At 45.5% G+C, this 19,310-nt stretch overlaps 2 protein-coding genes across 2 annotated transcripts; both read left to right on the plus strand.

Moving 5' to 3' along the window:
• Positions 1-987: 987 nt before the first annotated feature.
• On the plus strand, positions 988-7,717 carry LOC133371227 (protein shisa-2 homolog). The gene is made up of 2 exons (XM_061598422.1): positions 988-1,321; positions 5,682-7,717. Exons 1-2 carry the CDS (start codon positions 1,045-1,047, stop codon positions 6,086-6,088), a joined length of 684 nt encoding a protein of 227 aa, XP_061454406.1. The 5' UTR covers positions 988-1,044; the 3' UTR covers positions 6,089-7,717.
• Positions 7,718-10,825: 3,108 nt separating this feature from the next.
• On the plus strand, positions 10,826-17,334 carry LOC133371232 (protein shisa-3-like). Its single transcript, XM_061598429.1, has 2 exons — positions 10,826-11,292; positions 15,622-17,334. The coding sequence occupies exons 1-2, from the start codon at positions 10,995-10,997 to the stop codon at positions 16,011-16,013; spliced, it is 690 nt and encodes a 229-aa protein (XP_061454413.1). The 5' UTR covers positions 10,826-10,994; the 3' UTR covers positions 16,014-17,334.
• The last annotated feature ends 1,976 nt before the right edge of the window (positions 17,335-19,310 follow it).

Consider the following 19,310-nt stretch of genomic DNA (forward strand, 5'->3'; position numbering starts at 1 on the left):
TTGCTTATGCTGTCTGGGGCTGATGGGAGATGGAGTTCAACAGCATCAGAAGGGCCACCATTTAGCCACCCCATCATCCTGATGTAGGTCTAACTTTGTTCAGCGGCATTGATTCTGGAGTGTTGAATGCATTGAGAGTAAGTCCCATTCAACAAAATGAAACACACTGGAATTCTAACCATCCCTACTCAGAAATAAGCCCTATTCAATTCAGTGGAGCTTACTCCCAGGTAAATGCGGTCAGGATTACAGCCTTACTTCCGAAGAAACACGCACAGGCTCAGACTACAGAATACAGAGCTTACTGCCCGATTCGTGTCTGTTAACCTGATGGTAAGCCCCATCGAAGGGGCTGCGGCTCATGTAGGCACAGCTAGACGCAGGGACCCCCAACCCAGGGCCACGAGCTGGAACGATCGCCCATTTATATAGCGGGAGCTCTTCTGGCCCAGAGTCTCTTCTCTGACTGGGAGAGAGGAGACATCTTTGCTCTCTCTCTCCTAGCCATGAGGTCAACTCCCACGCCTGGGCATTGCGCCTCCAATTTAGTTAGTTAGAACTAGGTATGCCTTCCTATCTACTATGTATTTCTATCAATAAAGTAGCTTTTCTTATTTTACCAAGTCTTAAGTCTCAGTGATACTGATGCAGGATAAAAGCCTGCTTTCTTAGGTAAACGCACGCACATGCTGGCACACTCGCATTTCAGACCGCTGTTACTCTCTGCTTAACTAATTTAGCACCACAACACCATTCCTGGAGGTGGAGAGAGGATAATGCTCGGAGAGGACCTTGCGGATATTTTTTGGGGAGGAGGATTGGGGACACTCAGTTGATGCGAGTTGCACTTCTCTCTTCAAGAACTATCTTGGTGGAATATAAAAAGTGGTTGGGCGGGGTTAGCGCGTCTGCCCGGCCACTCCTCCCGCGTGCCCTAATCTGGTTTATTAGACGGGAGGGTTGGGAGAGGTTACTAAGCAGGGGGAGGGGCTTTGGGTTGGGGAAAAGGCGGCGGCGGCGCCGCGCCTGAATTAAGCTCGCGTTATGGCGCGGGCCGTGTTGTGCCTCCGGGTCCTGCTCTTGGCTCTGGGAGGCGCCTCCGCGGCGGCCGAGGGCGAACCCTGCTGTTCTTGGATGTGCGGGGCTGAGTCTCCTCCAGCCGCGTGTCCAAAGCGACGCGACGGCGCGGACGCCCCGTTCTGTTGTGGGACCTGCAGCTTGCCCTACTGTTGCTCCTCGCGAGAGGACCGCCTCGATCAACAGCGGTGCCCCCGGGGGGGTCCAGTGAAAAAAACCACCCAGTCTTCAGCTGATGAGGAACGTAAGTCTGTTCCATCATTCGCCAGCTGTTAGGGTGTCGGGAGATTGGGAGGTGGCCTTGGCCAAAAAAGGTGGAAAACTTGTAACTCCATCTCTTAGGCGCTTGAAGGGAAAGACCATAGTTCAGTGGTAGCTAGGGTAGTCGTCGTCCAGGGTCTCAGGGGGTCTTAGACCTCTTACTGTTTTGGAAACCAGGTCCCAGCAGGATCCTTATGTCTCCTGCATCCCATGAGCCAAACAGCACGAAAGGGTGTTAGCCACTGAGAAGAGTCTTCTAATGTGTTTCCTTCTTGCTGACTGGAGCCAATCAGAGTGAAAGGAGTTAGTTCTTACTTCAAAAACCCAAGTTGTGGAGAATGAGAAGAACTGCAGAAGAAGAGGCAGTGAATCTTGTTGATAGCATCCCAACTACATCATCAAGCAGTCTGGTAGCAACAGGAGATAAATGTGTAGACACTGAATCCAGGAGTTCAAGCAATATCTCTGGCAGTGAGAAAGGTCAAATGGTGACAGTGGCAGAGAAGCAGAAAGCAGGATTCAAGCCTGGCCAGATTATTCTATAATATTTAAAGGTTGAATAACCTCAGAAGGGGTGTGTGGCTATGGCTATCATGAAGGGACCCTGCACTTCTGAATTTGCCACCTGCTTTGTGTGCAGAAGGTCCCAGGTTCAGCCCCTGGCAACCTCAGGTAGGGCTGGGAGGGTCCCCTGCTGCCTGAAGCCCTGGAGAGCTGCTGCCAGTCAGTATAGACAATATTGAGCTAGAAGGGCGAAAATCTGACCTGGCACAAGGCAGTGTCCTATTTTCCTATGCTCTCTTTTTCCTATATTTCATTTTCCCTCAAAGTAGGGATTACTTTAGGGACGGGGAATCTGTGGCTGTCAAGATCTTGTATTTTATATTGTGATCTGCCCTGGGACCTTCTGGTGAAGGACGGGTGATACATTCATTCATTTCATCATCATCATCATCATCATCTTGTTGGACTCCAACCCCTACAGCCCCAGCCAGCACAACCAATTATTGGAGATGATGGGAAATGGAGTCTCATCATCTGCAGGGCTATATGTTCCCTCTCCCTGGACTACTTGACCCTTGTCTTTCTAAATTTATATTTATTTATTGCATTTGTATAGCGCCCCATAGCCGAAGCTTTCTGGGTGGTTTATAACAATTAAAAACATTAAAAACAAATATTCAAATTTAAAAACACATTTTTAAAAAGCAATTTAAAAACACATGCTAAAATGCCTGGGAGAAGGGTCATGGTTCCAATCAGTATAGGACAGCACTTGCATCTAGGAATGAATGGTCTCCCTTGAAGTAGCTCCACTCCACAGTATCTAGATCAGCCCTCCCCATCCTGGCTCCCTTCTAGAATCATAGAATCATAGAGTTGGAAGGGGCCTATAAAGCCATTGAGTCCAGCCCCCTCTAGGTCAAGGAGTTCCCAAACTATGGCACTTCATTCAGGTGGTCCTCAGTGTGTGTGTGGATTTGTGGTTGGAAGTGAAACATCGGTCACATTAAATATTCTTATAGATTTATTTATTTATTTATTTGGTTGCATTTATATACCACCCTTAGCAAATAGCTCTCAGGGCGGTAAACAGCATAGGGTAAAATACATACATGGCAATAATAAAATCACAAAAACATATATGACATAAAAACAAATACAGTTAAACAGAAAATAAAAATAAAGACTTAGTATACAAGATTAAAAAGCTAAAAAGATTAAAGTGTTTAAAATGCCTGGGAGCATAAAAAGGTCTTTACCTGGCGCCGAAAAGATAATAGTGTAGGCGCCAGGCGTACCTCTTTGGGGAGGCTATTCCACAACTTGGGGGCCACCACAGAAAAGGCCCTAGATCTAGTAACCACCCTCCGGGCTTCACAGTGAGTTGGTACCCGGAGGAGGGCCTTCGATGACGAACAAAGCGAACGGGTAGGTTCATAGTGGGAGAGGCGTTCCACCAGGTATTGCGGTCCCACGCCATGTAAGGCTTTATAGGTCATAACCAACACCTTGAATCTCACCCGGAAGCAAATAGGTAGCCAGTGCAGGCGAGCCAGAACAGGAGTTATATGCGAAGACCAACTGGTCCTCGTCAATAATCTAGCTGCCGAATTCTGCACTAGCTGAAGCTTCCGAACTGTCTTCAAGGGCAGCCCAATGTAGAGTGCATTACAGTAATCCAATCTTGAAGTTACCAGAGCATGGACAACTGAGGCGAGGTCGTCGCCGTCCAGATAGGGGCATAGTTGGGCTACCAAACGGAGGTGGTAAAACGCATTCCGTGCCACCGAGGCCACTTGAGCCTCGAGAGACAAGGAAGGGTCAAAAAGAACCCCCAGACTACGGACCTGTTCTTTCAGGGGGAGTGTAACCCCATCCAGAACAGGATGCACATCCACCATCTGAGCGGGGAAGGCGTTCACCAACAGTGTCTCAGTCTTGTCTGGATTGAGTCTCAGTTTATTAGCTCTCATCCAGTCCATTATCGCGGTCAGGCAACGGTTCAGCACATCAACAGACTCACCTGAAGAAGATGAAAAGGAGAAATAGAGTTGCGTGTCATCAGCATACTGATGGCAACGCACTCCAAAACTCCTGATGACCGCACCCAGAGGCTGCATGTAAATGTTAAAAAGCATGGGGGACAAAACTGACCCCTGAGGGACTCCACAATGGAGAGTCCAGGGTGTCGAGTAATGTTCCCCAAGCACTACCTTCTGGCGACGATCTGCGAAGTAGGAGCGGAACCACTGCCAAGCAGTACCCCCAACTCCCAGCTCCGCGAGCCTCCCCAGAAGGATACCATGGTCGATGGTATCAAACGCCGCTGAGAGATCAAGGAGAATCAACAGAGTCACACTCCCCCTGTCCCTCTCCCGACAAAGGTCATCATACAGGGCGACCGAGGCTGTTTCAGTGCCAAAACCGGGCCTAAAACCGGATTGAATTTAATTGTGTTTTTATTGCTGCTGTTATATCTTATATTGTACTTGATTGTATTACAAGTTGAATTCTATGGAATTCAAACTGTAATACAATGAAGTACAATATATAAGAAATAAAAGAAACAATAAAAACACAATTAAAAAAAATCACACAGCATCTAGCACAATTGCTACAGCAGCCAGCAAAATTATTTAGTGGTCCATCAAGACCCTCAGCAATTTTCAAGTGGCCCGTGGGGGAAAAAGTTTGGGAACCTCTGGTCTAGATCAGGTGTGGGGAGCTTTTGGCTGCCCAGATGTTGCTGAACTACAACTCCTGTCAGCCCCAGCAAGCATGGCCAGTGGCTAGGGATGATGGGAGTTGTAGTTCAGGAGCATCTGGACAGCCAACGGTTCCCCACACCCACTCTAGCTGTTGAGGACTAGCCTCCCATAATCCCTGTCTATTGGCCAGGTTGGCTGGGGCTGATAAGATTTGACTTCCGCATCTGGAGGGCACCATGTTGGCTACCTCTCTAGTCTACACTGACTGTGTTCTGTACTGACTGGCAGTCGCTCTCCAGGGTTTTAGACTGGACAGTTCCCCAGCCCTGCCTACAGATGCTGGGGCTTGAACCCGTGGCCCTTGTGTGGTCTACTGTTGACGAGGAACAGAGAACCACCTGAATGCGCTTTGTATGTATTTGAATCCTTGCTAAATAGCACACCTTCCTTGGAATTAGTCACACTGAGACTTTCAGCGTCAAAATAAGTAACACATACTTGATAGCCCTTTCCTGTCTAGACGCAAACACTGAATGTAGTGTTTGCCCTCATGCTGTGAGGAGAGAGACAAAGGCAAGATGTCTTCTCTCTCTCTCTCTCTCTCTCTCTCTCTCAGGAAGAAAAAGAAGGAAGCCAGAAGATGTGGTCAGCATCCTAAGAATATCAGTTTACACAGGAAGGAAGAATTAGGAGGAGATCAAAGGATAGGTGCAACCTAGGAGCCCATCTACCCTCTTTAACCCCATGCAGACCCAACCCACCAGTTTGAGCTGAACCACGTATTGCCAACAAGGAGAGGAGTTGTGGGGTTTGCGGGGGAAGGACAAGAGGAGGATCCAAAGCAGGCGTAGGGAACCTGCGGGCCTCCAGAAGTTTATTTATTTATTGTTTGATTTATATCCCGCCGCTCCTCCCAGTAGGAGCCCTGTTGGATTACAACTCCCATCTGTGACTGTTGGGCTGGCTGGCTGGCTGGGGCCAGTGGGAGTCCAACAACATCTGAAGTGTCACAGGTTTCCCAAGTCTGATCTAAAGTCCGATATTGGGTGCTGTGAGTGAGTGAGAGAGAGACACACAGGATTTGCCGGTCATATATGACAGATGAATTATTTTCCTTTCTTTTATTTCTAGGTGACTGGAACTTGATCTTGTTTTTCATCACAGCAGCGGGTTTTGCCCTCATTGCTATTGGTGTTTACTTCTTCTACACCCAGATCCAGACTTGTCTGAGATCCTGCACTGAGCAAGGGCAGCAGACCCAGCAGGAGGATGTTGGCTCTCCTTCGAGACTCTCTGTCATTAACCCTTCTCACCTGTCTGGTGATCGCGTGAGCACAGCTTCACCAAATTCTGGTGCTGAGGACCTTCAAGGCACCTGTGACTTGCCCCTTGCTTTGGACAGCACATCTGTTCAGCAGTTCCATTATGCAAACCCTGGAATCCTGGAGGGTGAGGCAATCATCTTGTCTCCAGAGGCTCCTCTGAATCAAGGTGGCCTTGGTCTTCCCTCTGAGCCTGTCCTGCAAATGGAAATGTGAACCTGGTATGCTTGAAGGCCCACCTCTAACAAAGAGGCTGGTTACACTTAACGAAGCAGAACCCCATGCTCAACAATCTTACCTTCCTTTTGGGATCAAGGAGATTAATGACGATGGTTATTTTAATGGTATGCATTAATTGTAACATTCACTTGCAAGCATGATACAGCAGTGTGTTGTGACAAGGACCAAGGCGGACAGATTTCCTAAGGCTCCCTAGCCCCGGTTTGTTCAGTGAAGGATATCTTGGATACAGAAGATCTGTGTCCTAAATGGGAGGGGGTGGCCAACCTATCATCCTCCAGACCTTGTTGGACTCCAACTCCCGTCAGCCCCAGCCAGAATGGCCAATGGCCAAAGATGATGGGGGTTGTAGTCCAACAAACATCTGATGGGCTTCCTTATGGACTACTATGCTGTAACTATCACAAGGGAGAGTGTAGGTGGCTAAACTGAAAGAGTATCTCCTGTGCTCACTGGAGCAAACAGCAACCACAACAAATCCCTCAATCGCCTGGTTATCTGGGCTCTGAGCTTACATAGCAGACTGTTAAAAATGCTTCGTCTTCAAATACAAATGTATATTTAGTGGAAATAACTCATTTTGAGGAAAGGGAAGAGACTTCTCAAAGCAGGAGCTAGTTGGCTCTGTCTCTAAAGGAAAGAAGCATGCATATGGGGCTACTTTGGTGTGAGAGTAGGTATCGATATGGTAGGATGTTGCTAGATGCGCCACATTGCCCATAAAAGGAAAGAAGACCCGATAGACGTGCTAGTTCTGTGCTGTTGGTGTTTAGCAGCTGTGGGGAACATTTAGTCCTCCCGCTATGGCTGAACTACAACTCCCATGAGCCCCAGCAAGCATGGCCAATGGCTAGGGATGATGGCAGCTGTAGTTCAGTAACATCTGCAGAGCCAAAGATTCCCCTCACCATAGCTCTCTAGAAGCCACTGAATAGGCAAAACATGGAACAGCCATCCCCAGCCTGGTGCCCTCCAGATGTTTTTGACTATAGCTCCCATCAGCCCCAGCTAGCATGACCAGTGGTCAGAGATGATGATGGGAGTTGAAGTCCCAAGGTCATATGGAGGGCACCAAGTTCGGAAAGCCAGGCATAGAGGCTACTACCCCTGCAAGGAACCTAGACAAAAATTGCCAATGAAGACAGGGCAAAGTTATTCTTGAGCTGCCGTGTGAAACACTGGACTGGCTTACTATGAAAAGAAAAAAATCCGTGTGACTGTCCTGTTTAATCTCCAGCTGTTGATCAGAGCTTCGCAAAGTTACTTTTTTAAACTACAACTCCCATCAGCCCCAGCCAGCATGGCCACCTCATTGGGCTGATGGGAGTTGTAGTTCAAAAAAGTAACTTTCCAAGCTCTGCTGTTGCTATATGAAGCACAGGAATGTTTGCACTGTTACTGTGGAGCAACATGCCAGACGTTATCCCAAGGCTTTTTTAAACTGGAAAACTATGACTGGTTCTGTGTATTAATCCTGAAGAGGGAAAACGGTCAAGCAGAAATGCATGTCTCCTGAACTTAAATGTTTGTTGGATTCAAGAAGTCAGTTTTAGCACAGACCCTATTTAAATGTTTCCAAATATATGGATCAAATCACCACTAAAATATGTGCATTGTTTTGATCTTTCTCTCTCCCCCCCCCCATCTCCCATGCTTGGTTTAACTTCTACCTACTTTCAAGTATAGCTGATCCTCAGTATGCTTTTGTCCAAGATTTTAGCTGCCTGTAGTAACACTCGTACCTCGATCAGCATTGGGGATCTAATAATGGGCTGAAGCAAGCCAGGATTATACTATCACAGACTGGTTGATGCTTCTCCGATGAAGTGGGTAGGGAATGATTTGCAGGGTGAAGTGATGGCCAGAAAGGCTTAATCCCTAATTTGCTTGCTGTCTTTCATCAGCCACAACTCTGGACAGGTTGGATTTTTAAAAAACAAAAAACCATATATTTAAATGTTTATATGCTTTCAATCTTCCTCAACTTGGTTTTCAAAAGAAATCCTAAATCCAATAGAAACCAACATACTACTGCAGGGATAGCCAACATGGTGCCCTCCAGATATTATTGGACTACAACTCCCATCATCCCTGACCAATGACAACATCAAAAGGGCATCATGTGAGCTACCTTGATAGTTTTAAAGACAAAACTATGACTATTTAAGCAACAATGAGTTATAAAGGCTTTCCTGTGTGAGAAAGAACTCTGTGTGTGTGTGTGGGGGGGAGACAATCTGTCTTCTGAGATTAAGTATTAATATAAATGGTAGAACAAATTGGTCACAAATGGGTTTTATAATTGTGAGCTTTCTTCTGAGTATGGCAACTGCCAGGTGTCGGGGAGTAGTAGTCCAGGGTCTCGACTGTCTTAGATCCCTTACTTTTTTTGAGAGCCAGGTCCCAGCAAGGTCCCTATGTGTCCAGCATCATATGAGCCAAACACCACAAAAGGGGAGTTAGCCACTGAGAAGAGTGTTCTAACTTGCTTCCTGGTCCTTTCCCCTGATTGGAGCCAGTCAGAATGAAAGGAGTTCCTATTAGTTCCTACTTCTAAAAGCCAAGTTGTGGAAAGTGACAATTCTGTAATTGCAGAAGAAGAGACAGTGAATTCTGATGATAGCATCCCATCTACATCATCAAGCAGTTTGGTAGCAGCAGGAGATGAATGTGCAGACGCTGAATTCAGAAATTCAAGCAAAATCTCTGGCAGTGAGAAAGGACAGTCAAATGGTGACAGTGACAGAGAAGCAGAAAGCTCTATTCAAACCTGATCAGGTTATTCTATAATCTTAGAAGGTTGTATAATCTTAGAAGGGGGCATGGCTGTGACCATCATGAAGGGACCCTGCACTTCTGAATTTGTCACTACACTACTGGTAAGATCAAAACCAATAGGTTCAAACTGCCAGACAAACTATTTAGACTAAACATTAAGAACGTCATGATAACACCAGCTACTTGATATGAATCAGGCTGCCTCTGAAGCTGAGAGTAGAAGTGTTGCTGAACTACAACTCCCATCTTCCCTGTGCATTGGCTATAATTGCTAGGGCCGATGGGAGTTGTAGTTTAGCAACATCTGAAAGGCCAAAGGTTCACCCACTCCTGGTGTAAAAGAAGCTGCAACTGCTGCTTCTCTGCTCAGTACTGCCCTTCAGAAGTTCCTCTGGTGACAGTTGGAGCTGAGTTAGAGTATTTATTGAACAAGCTGTACATACTGCTTAATCATCTAAAACTTTTTTGGCAGTTTACATAAAGCAGTATAAAATATGCATGTGCATGTCTACTTGGAAGGAAGCCCCATCAAATTCAATGAGGCTTTTGTTGTTATGTGCCTTCAAGTGGATGTTGGAAGTAGGGCAAGAGCAACTCCTGTTTTGTTCTTTTGTTTATATTCCAGAAGGGAGATAGAGTTGGGGTCCTCCAGATGGATAGGCTTAACTACCTTTACCTGTGATGCTCTGACTGACTTCCGCCCTTTCCTCTCTTCTCTTCTCTGACTGTCCCAGAGAGAGGAGACACATTTGTCTCTGCTCTCTCTCTCCTGAGCCATGAGGGTAACTCCCAAGCCTGGACATTGCGCCTCCAACTTAGTTAGAACTAGGTATGCCTTTCTATCTACTATGCATTTCTATAAATAAATTAGCTTTTCTTATTTTATTAAAGTCTCAGTGATCTCAGTGCAGGGTAAAAGCCTGCTTCCTTAGGTAAACACACACACACTGGCACATACACATTTCAGACCACTGTTACTCTCTGCTTAACTAATATACAAATTTACACCACAACATCAGCAACCTCCAATAGCATTTGTTTACTCATTGGTAAATATGTATATGACTGAAACCCCAGTTTTAGGAATTCTGAGCTCAGATTCTGAGATGTGAATTCCAAGTCTTGCCAGGAAACTGTGCCTAGGATTGCAGCCATAAAGCTATTCATATTTACTCAGAGGTAATGCATAGCAACTCCCAAGTAAACGTAAGTCCAGGAGCCCAGTCCCAATGTTCATTGGGAGTATATACTCTATCAATCACTGGAGGGCAGCCTGGAGACACCATCTTATGAAGTGGTCAATTCTGCCCATGGCAGAATCTGGCCTTTACCCTTTGGAACTCCCTCCCACTACATATCAGACCGGTGCCATCTCTATTGTCTTTTTGGCACCTCTTGAAGACTTTCTTATTTCAACAAGTCTTCTAAATGGAGTTTTGTTGGACTTGAAATTGTTTTTATATATGCAATTATGTTAACTGCTTTTTACATATGCAATTGTCATATATATATGAAATTGCTTCCAGAGGCTTCATAGAAAGCTATTCAGAAATGAAACAAAATAAATAAGATCAACAAATGTCAGTTGAGCGCTTGCTCCCATGTGGGATATGCATACTTACTTTTGAGTAATGCCCTTTGAACAAAATGAGACTTACTTCTGAGGAAACCTGAATCCAACCAGACTTACTTAGGAGCTGGTGGCAGTTGCTTCTGTGTAAAAGATACTATCTGGATGTTAGCAACCCTACACATCAGGGCCGCCAATCTTGCCAACTGTGAACTGCCCGTTTGGAACAGGAGGCCTTTTGACCCATTCCTGATGAGGGAAAGGAGAATGGCCAGAGGCTGTATCAGTGTGGATTGGGGCCAGTCCAGCTGAGACGAGTTATGTTTGTCGGTTCGGAACAGAGGAGAATTTTCGTGTGTGTATGTGTGGATATAAAGGATGATTGGCAGAGTCTGCATATAAGTTTGGCTCCTCGCATCCACACGTTTATTCGACGGGGAGGGCTGCAGTAACCAGCGAAGCGCATTAGGTGAGGGCTTAGAAAACCGGCCGCGCAGCACCCCGACCTAGCCCCTGTCTAGAAAAGAGTGCATTATGAGGATAGTTCTGTGCGTCCTTCTTTTGCTGTCAGCTCGGGGAAACGTCTCCACTGCGGGCGAATTGTGCCGCGGCTGGGCGAAAGGGACGCAGTCGCGAGTCAAGCCCTTTCGGTGTCCTGAGCGGCCCGAGCGTGCGGACGCCAAATTCTGTTGCGGCAATTGCACCCTGCCCTTCTGCTGCTCCTCGGGAAAGGCCCGCCTCGACCAGCGACTGTGCTGTACTGACCGACAGCTGGAGGCAGCCATCAGAGCTGTGAGAGTGAAAAAGGTCACAGGGTCCCAGCCCACAATACGTAAGAGGACTTCATTCACTCCTGGTGGATTGGAGAGGCCCTTCACCCGGTCCCCCACACTCTGCCCCTGAGACGTAAGAGGAAAGGGCTCCTGCACCTTTAACAGCTGCCTAGAAGAGAGCATTTAGCAGGTGTAGTTTGTCTGACTAACTAAACGCAACCCACGCCTGCTGAAATCCTTTTTTTCTATGCAGCTATTAAAAATATAGAAGTCCCGTTCTGGTCTGCATCTAGCTCCCCTACCCCGTCCCCTCCATCCATTTTGTTTATTTTCCCAATTTCCTTAGACAACTTTCCCCTTTAGGTCTATATTTAAAAGCACAACTGGTGCTTTTCTTGAGAGGTCTGATGGTGCTTGAATCTCTCTCCCAAATCCCAGGCACCCCGGTGGGGACAGCCAATGTGGTGTCAGGCCACAGGTAGCCTAGCAGTTCAAGGGGGGGGGGTTTACTAACGTTGGAAGATGTGGTTCAACTCGAACTGGTGGGTTGGGACTGCATGGGGTTTAAAAGGGTAGATAGAGAGGAGACCTCCTGGTCACTAGGCTATACCTATCCTTGGATCTGCTGACCCTTCCTGTTAGACTGATATTATCAGGATGTTGGTAAGAGGAAAAGAAGGGGGGAACCCCAAAATGCTAGAAAAATATATTTTATTTATAATCCAAATGCTTGGATTTGGGCTTGGATTATAAAGAAAAAATATTTTTCTAGCATTTTGGGGTTCCCCCCTTCTTTTCCTCTTCTCTGGTTTCAGATGCTAGCCACTTTTAGCTGTTGGTTCAAGGAAGTTGACCACATCTTCCAGCTTCTTCTTCATTCTCTTGAGAGAGAGAGAGAAGACAGCTTCTCTTCTCTGTCTGTCTCCTCACAGCATGAGGGCAAACACTAGGCTCAGTGTTTGCATCTCCAACTTAGCTAGCTAGCTAGATGTAGAACTCTTTCCTATCAAGTATGTACTTCCAGAATAAAGTAGTTATTTCTTATTTTAAAGCTTAAAGTCTCTGTCTGACTAATTTGCAGGGAAGGTGTAATCTCTAGCAAAGATTCAAACACACAAAGCTCACTCAGATGCTCAAGTGCCTAATTTTGCTACTCTGCAACAGCCAAAAAGTAGTGGGGGGAAGAATGTTTTTCTGTAATAAATTTCATTATTTATTTAGTTTTTCCAATTGGGGGCAGAAAAAATTTCAGGCGGCAGGCTCCCCTACCCCCCTGCCTATGGGCCTGTGTGTGCCTTCCAGATGTTGCTGGACTCCAGCCCCCATCAGCCCCAGCCAGCAGCATGGCCAGTGGTCACAGGGAATGGGAGTGGCAGAGCAGCAGCATCTGGAGGGCACCACTTGTTGCAGAGTGGCAAAATTGGGAATGAAGAGACTGCGTGAGCCTTTAGGTGCATTTGAATCTTTGCTAAAGATTACACCTTCCCTGCAAATTAGTCAGACAGACTTTAAGCTTTAAAATAAGAAATAACTACTTTATTCTGGAAGTACATACTTGATAGGAAAGAGTTCTACATCTAGCTAACTAGCTAAGTTGGAGATGCAAACACTAAGCCTAGTGTTTGCCCTCATGCTTGGAGGAGAGGGAGAGACAAAGAGAAGATGTCTGCTCTCCCTCTCAAGAGAAAGAAGAAGGAAGGAGGAAGGAGATGTGGTCAGCATCCCATGCATATCAGTCTAGCAGGAAGGGAGAGACAGCAGGAGATCAAAGGACAGGTATAAGCCTAGCAACCAGGAGGTCTCCTCTCTAGCTACCCTTTTTAACCTCATGCAGCCTCAACCCACAAGTTGGAGTTGAACTACATATCCCAACACCACTTAGGCTACCTCAAGGTTGGACTGAGTTCTAACATCCACTGAGCCATAAGACTTTCTAGGTGGTGACGCTGGACTTATCATCACCTTTCAGCTTAATCTACCTCACAGAGTTGTTGGGAAGATAAAATGGGGTGATGTGATGTACCCTGTCTTGTGCTCCTTGGACAAAAGGCAGGACATGAATGGCATTATATATGAATAGTAAAATAAGGAAGTAGACTTGATAGGAAATCTGAATCCCATCTCCTTGTGGTTGGAAAGCAGTCATTGTGAATTAATGGATCAGGGCTCATCTTCTGCATATGCAACATTACTCTCCACACCCCAAATTGAGGAGCTGTGGGTTGTCTTTGGAAGAAATGAGGCATATGTGTAAGATGTATGTGTGGGAAGCTTTGGCCCTCCAGATTCTTGGGTAGCAGAGAGGCTGTGATTAGCAGCAGCGGCAGAATTGAGTGTGTATGTGCATGAGTTTACCTGTAAGGGAGCAGGCTTTCACCCTACTATAAATCACTGAGACATCAGACTTGGTTAAAAATAAGAAAAAACTATTTTATTTATAGATATTCATAGTTGATAGGAAAGGCAGAACTAGTTCTAGTTAACTAAGTTGGAGGCGCAATGGCCAAAGCTTGGACATGGTGTTCATGCTTCAGGAAAGAGAGACAAAGAGCAAGATGTCTCTTCTTCCTCTGGTGGTCGGAGCAGGAAGGAGAGTTGGGAGGAGTGGTCAACTTCCCTAAGGGAAGGGGTGCAGTAGCCTGGAGTTGCAGGGGGATCATAGGTAGACCCATTACTTTTTGGGGAGTAGGATCCAAGCTCTTATGTAAATTTGTATAGCTATTAGCAGAGATCATCAAAGGTCTGAGATGCGTGTGTGCGTTTACCTAAGTGGCAGGCTTTTACCCTGCATTAGGGTCACTGAGACTTAAGACTTCGTAAAATAAGAAAAGCTACTTTATTTATAGAAAACATAGTGAATAGAAAGGCATACCTTGTTCTAACTAACTGAGTTGGAGGCACAACACCCAGGTTAGGGAGTTGCCCTTATGGCTCAGGAGGGAGAGAGCAGAGACAAAGGTGTCTCCCCTCTCTCCCCGACAGTGGAAGAAGAAAAGAAAGGAAAGGGCAGAAGGAGGAGGGGCAAATAAGTTTCCCTAAGCATGTCAGTCTGCGATGGAAGGACGTCAGTCAGAGCATCACAGGGAAAGGTAACCAAGCCTATCGATCTGGAGGACCCCAACTCTATCTCCCTTCTGGAACATAAACAAAAGAACAAAACAGGAATTGCTCTTGCCCCGCTTCCAACACAAGCCAGGTCCCTATGCATGAGCCAATCAGCAATAAAAGGGAGCGTGTTAGCCACTGAGAAAAGTCTTGTCCTTTTGTGCTGATTGGAGTCAATCAGAATGAAAGGAAGTGAGTCAGCCACTGAGAAGATTCTTCTCAGTAGCTGACACACAGCCTCCACTTTCATGCTGATGGGTGTTATGGAAATATGCAGACACTCAGCATCTGAGCTGCATGTGTGCCAGTGTGTGTATTTACCTAAGTAGAAGGCTTTTACCCTGCATTTAGATTACTGGGACTTAAGACTTAGTAAAATAAGAAAAGCTACTTTAGTTATAGAAATACATAGTAGATAGGAAAGGCATATCTAGTTCTAACTAACTAAGTTGGAGGCGCAATGCACAGACTTGGGTATTGCCCTCATGGCTCAGGAGAAAAAGCAAAGACAAAGATGTCTCTTCTCTCCTCAGACAGTCAAAGAAGACAAAGGAAGGAGGGGCAGGTCAGCTTCCCTGAGCATATCAGTTTACAACGGAAGGAAGTTAGGTAGAGAACAGCACATGTAAAGGTAGGCAAGCCTGGCCAGCTGGAGGACCCTAACTCTATCTTCTTTCTAGAATACACAAAAGAACCCAAACTGGAGTTGCTTTTGCCCCACTTCCAACAATGGGCTCCTAGGGGCATTTGTTGTAGTAGAATGTGGACCTGTGAGATGACAGGGAGAGCAAGGGAGATGAAGGAAAGTAGAAAAGAGGGTATGTGGTGTGAGTATCATGAAGGGACCCTGTACTTCTGAATTTGTCACTACATTGCTGCCTAAGGGCATCCATTTTCACAGAAGGAAGACTCATAGGTGGGTAGGGGTCAGGTCAGGTACAGCCTAGCCAGCTAGGAGAATTATTTCTGTCTCTCCTCAGGCATGCAAACCTCAACCCCCAAATTTGAATTGCAATTTTCCACACTTCCAACACAGATGTTGCTGAACTACAACTCTCATCATCCCTGGCCATTGACCATGCTTGCTAAGACTGAGTTGTAGGTCAGCAACCTCTTAGAGTTTTCTTTAAACATAAGTAGTATTAATTGTCCAAATAAATATCTGGAGGGCCACAGTTTCCCCCATAACCTGGTGCAAGAAATGGGGGTTGGGGGAGAATGCAAGGGTGGACTCGGTAAGGGAGACCATGGCACTTCTTAACTGGCCTTTCTTATCTTTCCAGAGATCTCAAATGCTTCCTGGTTTTTCATTGCTGTAGTCCTCTCTTGGTTCCTTGGCTTTTGTGTTTGCATGTCCCGGGACAAGTACCGGCGTTGGCTGCTAGGCCAAGATGAGGAGCCAGTTGTATGGGAGGGTGCTGCCTCTCCTGAGATGACCTCTTCTTCCTGTGACTCTTCTTCTTACAGAACTGTAGATTTGCCAGCTTATATCGCTGAAGACCCTCCAAGCAGTTCAATGCCTCTTTCTATGTCAGCCAACAACACACATCTTCTGTGGCTCTGTTGTGCAAATGCTGGAAATGCAATGATGATTGACTCTTCAGTGGCTGCTATAGACACAGATGTTCTTGAGCGTGCACCTGAGTCTACCATGGAAATAGAGCCCTTGGCCTAGTAGCCAATGGGAGATTTGAAGGACCACCCTCTAATGAAGAGGCTAAGGACACCTGCCACTGCTGAATCCCATGCTGGGTAGTCTAGGCATGCTTTTTAAGATCAAAGGAAATGAGCTCACCCTCTATGATGGCACTTCTGATAATGCCTATTATCTTGGCTACTCTTTGATTTAATGTAGTGCTCTATTTTCTCCTGTGTTGTCCTTCACCTTTTTGCAAACAAGAAAGGGGGTGTGGTGATGAGGGCAGGTGACAATTAAGTCCAATCAGCTTGATTGATCTGAGTGAGCAGCAAAGAAGGGAGTTGATAACCATCCCCTTATTCCTTCAACTCAACTTTCCTTAAGACAGAGTTAATCTAATGATCCACTGAGAACATACTTTGTTTCCGAGGTGGCTTCCCTGCATCGATTGTAGGGTGGTGGTGGTGTTGTGTGTTGTGAATATCTCTAACCCTTATTTCATAGGAACTGCAGAGTTGAAAGAATAGTGGGGGTGTTTACCCTGAGCCCTTTCCTCTTTGCTCACTGGAAGCAAACCAGATGGACTTGATCATCTCATGCTACTGATCAGTAGCCCTGGGATTACACAGCAGACTATTTGCCTTCAGGCACAAATGCCCAGTTGATGCAAGCTTCTTTCAAAAGGACACTTGGAGGGGCTTCTCTGATGCTGAGCTAGATGTCTCTGTTGCCAAAGGAAACATAGCATGAATATGGGTGGACAAGTTGTGACCAAAACGGGGTGGGGGGAGGGTGAGAACGAAGACATTGATAGCAGGATGCTGCCAAAGACACTGCATACCTACGAAGTCCTACCTTTATGGACAGAGCTAGTTCTGTGTTTTCTGTGTAGAGCTCAATAGGGAGACCACTTGTACGTCAAGAGTCGTGTTTGTCCCTGAAACAGTCTCTTAAAACATTATTATTCAATGCTCAGTGAAACATTTGTCTAGACAATGACTTGGTATCTTTACTCCTAATGGAATTGGTTAGCTTACCTATGAATAATTCTTTTTGCGTGACTCCCTACTTGAGGTTGAGCCACTGCCTTTTGGCATACGTTGGGAGAATGTTTGAAGAATTATTATGGGGTTCTACGCTACACGGTACTCAAAAGGCTTTTTTAGACTTGAGAATTGTATGACCATTTTCTGTGTGTGAACTCTGGAGAGGAGGAAGCAGGAATGTGTGCTTCCTCAGTTTTAAATCCTTCCTCTAAATTCTTCAGGGACAGAAGAGCTGTTTTTAGCACAGGAATTTGTCAAATGTATTTTCCAAATGTGTATACCGAAGAATCAATAAAAAAATCTTTATAGTATTTTGAGCCTGGTCTCTTGAAATGTAGCAGTTCAACTTCCTGGGGCGCTTCCAGACTTGCTAGTTTCAGGTGCAATTCAATCACATACCATGATCAACTTCTGTTAAAACTTTTTACACTGTCTGCCCATATCCGACCAGGTCAAGTTTAAGTCCCTTGTGTTGATATACAAAGCCCTGAACAACTTGAGTTCAGGATACCTTAAGGAGCACCTTGTTATGGAAATATGTATATATATATATGCAGAGATACTCAGCATCTGGGATGCATGTGTGCCAGTGCGTGCATTTCCCTTAGAAGCAGGCTTTTACCCTGCATTTAGATCACTGAGACTTGGTAAAATAAGAAAAAGCTACTTTATTTATAGAAATACATAGTAGATAGGAAAGGCATACCTAGTTCTAACTAAGTAAGTTGCAGGTGCAAAGCCCAGACAAGGGAGTTGCCCTCATGGCTCAGGAGAGAGCGAAGACAACCGCCCAGAGAGCTTCGGCTATGGGGCGGTATACAAGTTTAATAAATAATAATAAAGACAAAGATGTCTCCTATCTCCTCGACAGTCAAAGAAGACAACAAAGGAAGCAGGGGCAGGTCAGCTTCCCTGAGCATATCAGTTCTCCAGACAATTGCTCTCATCTGCCACCTATCACATCCCTTTGAAAATGTTTGAGAACCACATTCAAAACACAAATTCCATCTGTCTTCGCCCTTTTGTGGATTGGGGTGATGACTCATTCTTTTGTCCTTTTCCTGTCTCCCTCTAGCAAGGTTTGCTTCTTGAGACAGACCTTTCTCTTCCTGCTTTTCTCTAAAGTCCTGATCTTTTAAATACGATATAAGCTGATTTAGACTTAGACTTTGATCAGAACTTTCTAGCATGCAGGAAATTAATTTATGATCCTGATTAAGAGAGCTTAAAAGCAATCCTTTCTTTAATTCTTCATCCAGGACTCTGCCACACCTTTCCAATTCTGCCAAAAGTTCTGAACTTTTCTATGTATTTATTCAGACTGCCTCTCTCAGCAGTTTATTTCAGAGAAAATAACTTTGTAAAGATACATGATGTGGCTCTTTGTTTTCTTGTTATAGAATTCTCCAAGTTGGTTATACATTTCCTTTACATTGTCACACCCAACACAGAGATTTAATGCTTCGTCTGATAGAGCAGAAATAAGCAGAGATTTTGCCTTTGCATGCTTACGTCTCCAGGAAGCCATTGCATTGGCATCCTTAGCCGATGGTTACAGATCAGTCAGAATTTCTTCCAAACCTTCTCCGTCAAGCAGGGCTCTGAACCTTAGATCCCACAGATCGTAGTTATCTTTTTCAAGCCTTGGAACGTGTCTCTCAAGTGTTGATACTTCAGCCATCCTTTCTATCTTTGTTCTGCTTTTCTTTCTAACTTAAAGTCTCCCTTATAAATTACACACAAGCACTTTTAGCTTCAGCTACAACTTGCATTCAACTTAGTTTGCTGGGCCCATAACCCTTGTTGCGCTGTGTGTAATTTGAGTCGCTTAATTTCGTTTAAAGCAGCACCACAGCAGCAGAGTAACAGCAGATGTTGAAATGTGAGTGTGCCAGCATGTGTGTGCATTTACCTAAGAAAGCAGGCTTTTACCCACTGAGACTGGAGACTTAGTAAAATAAGAAAAGCTACTTTATTTATAGAAATACATAGTAGATAGAAAGGCAAACCTAGTTCTAACTAACTAACTAACTAAGCTGGAGGCGTAACGCCTAGGTGCGGGAGTTAGCCTCATGGCTTGGAGAGAGCAGAGACAAATGAATGTCTCCTCTCTCCCGTAACAGTCTAGCGACAGAAGGAAGTCAATTAGAGCATCACAGGTAAAGGTAAACAAGCCTATCCATCTGGAGGACCCCAGCTCTATCTCCCTTCTGGAGCACAAACAAAAGAACAAAACAGGAGTTGCTCTTGCCCCACTTCCAACACTGGGAACAAAGTATGTTTGCCC

The sequence above is a fragment of the Rhineura floridana genome, chromosome 16, assembly GCF_030035675.1.
Source record: "Rhineura floridana isolate rRhiFlo1 chromosome 16, rRhiFlo1.hap2, whole genome shotgun sequence".
In the NCBI taxonomy this organism is placed as follows: Eukaryota; Metazoa; Chordata; class Lepidosauria; order Squamata; family Rhineuridae; genus Rhineura; species Rhineura floridana.

Bases quoted from the DNA above. Each gene is read 5' to 3' on its own strand.
- LOC133371232 (XM_061598429.1), top strand. From the start codon at position 10,995: ATGAGGATAGTTCTGTGCGTCCTTCTTTTGCTGTCAGCTCGGGGAAAC. The intron at 11,293-15,621 runs GTAAGAGGACTT...TTATCTTTCCAG, and splicing joins AGGGTCCCAGCCCACAATAC to AGATCTCAAATGCTTCCTGG.
- LOC133371227 (XM_061598422.1), top strand. From the start codon at position 1,045: ATGGCGCGGGCCGTGTTGTGCCTCCGGGTCCTGCTCTTGGCTCTGGGA. The intron at 1,322-5,681 runs GTAAGTCTGTTC...TTTTATTTCTAG, and splicing joins GTCTTCAGCTGATGAGGAAC to GTGACTGGAACTTGATCTTG.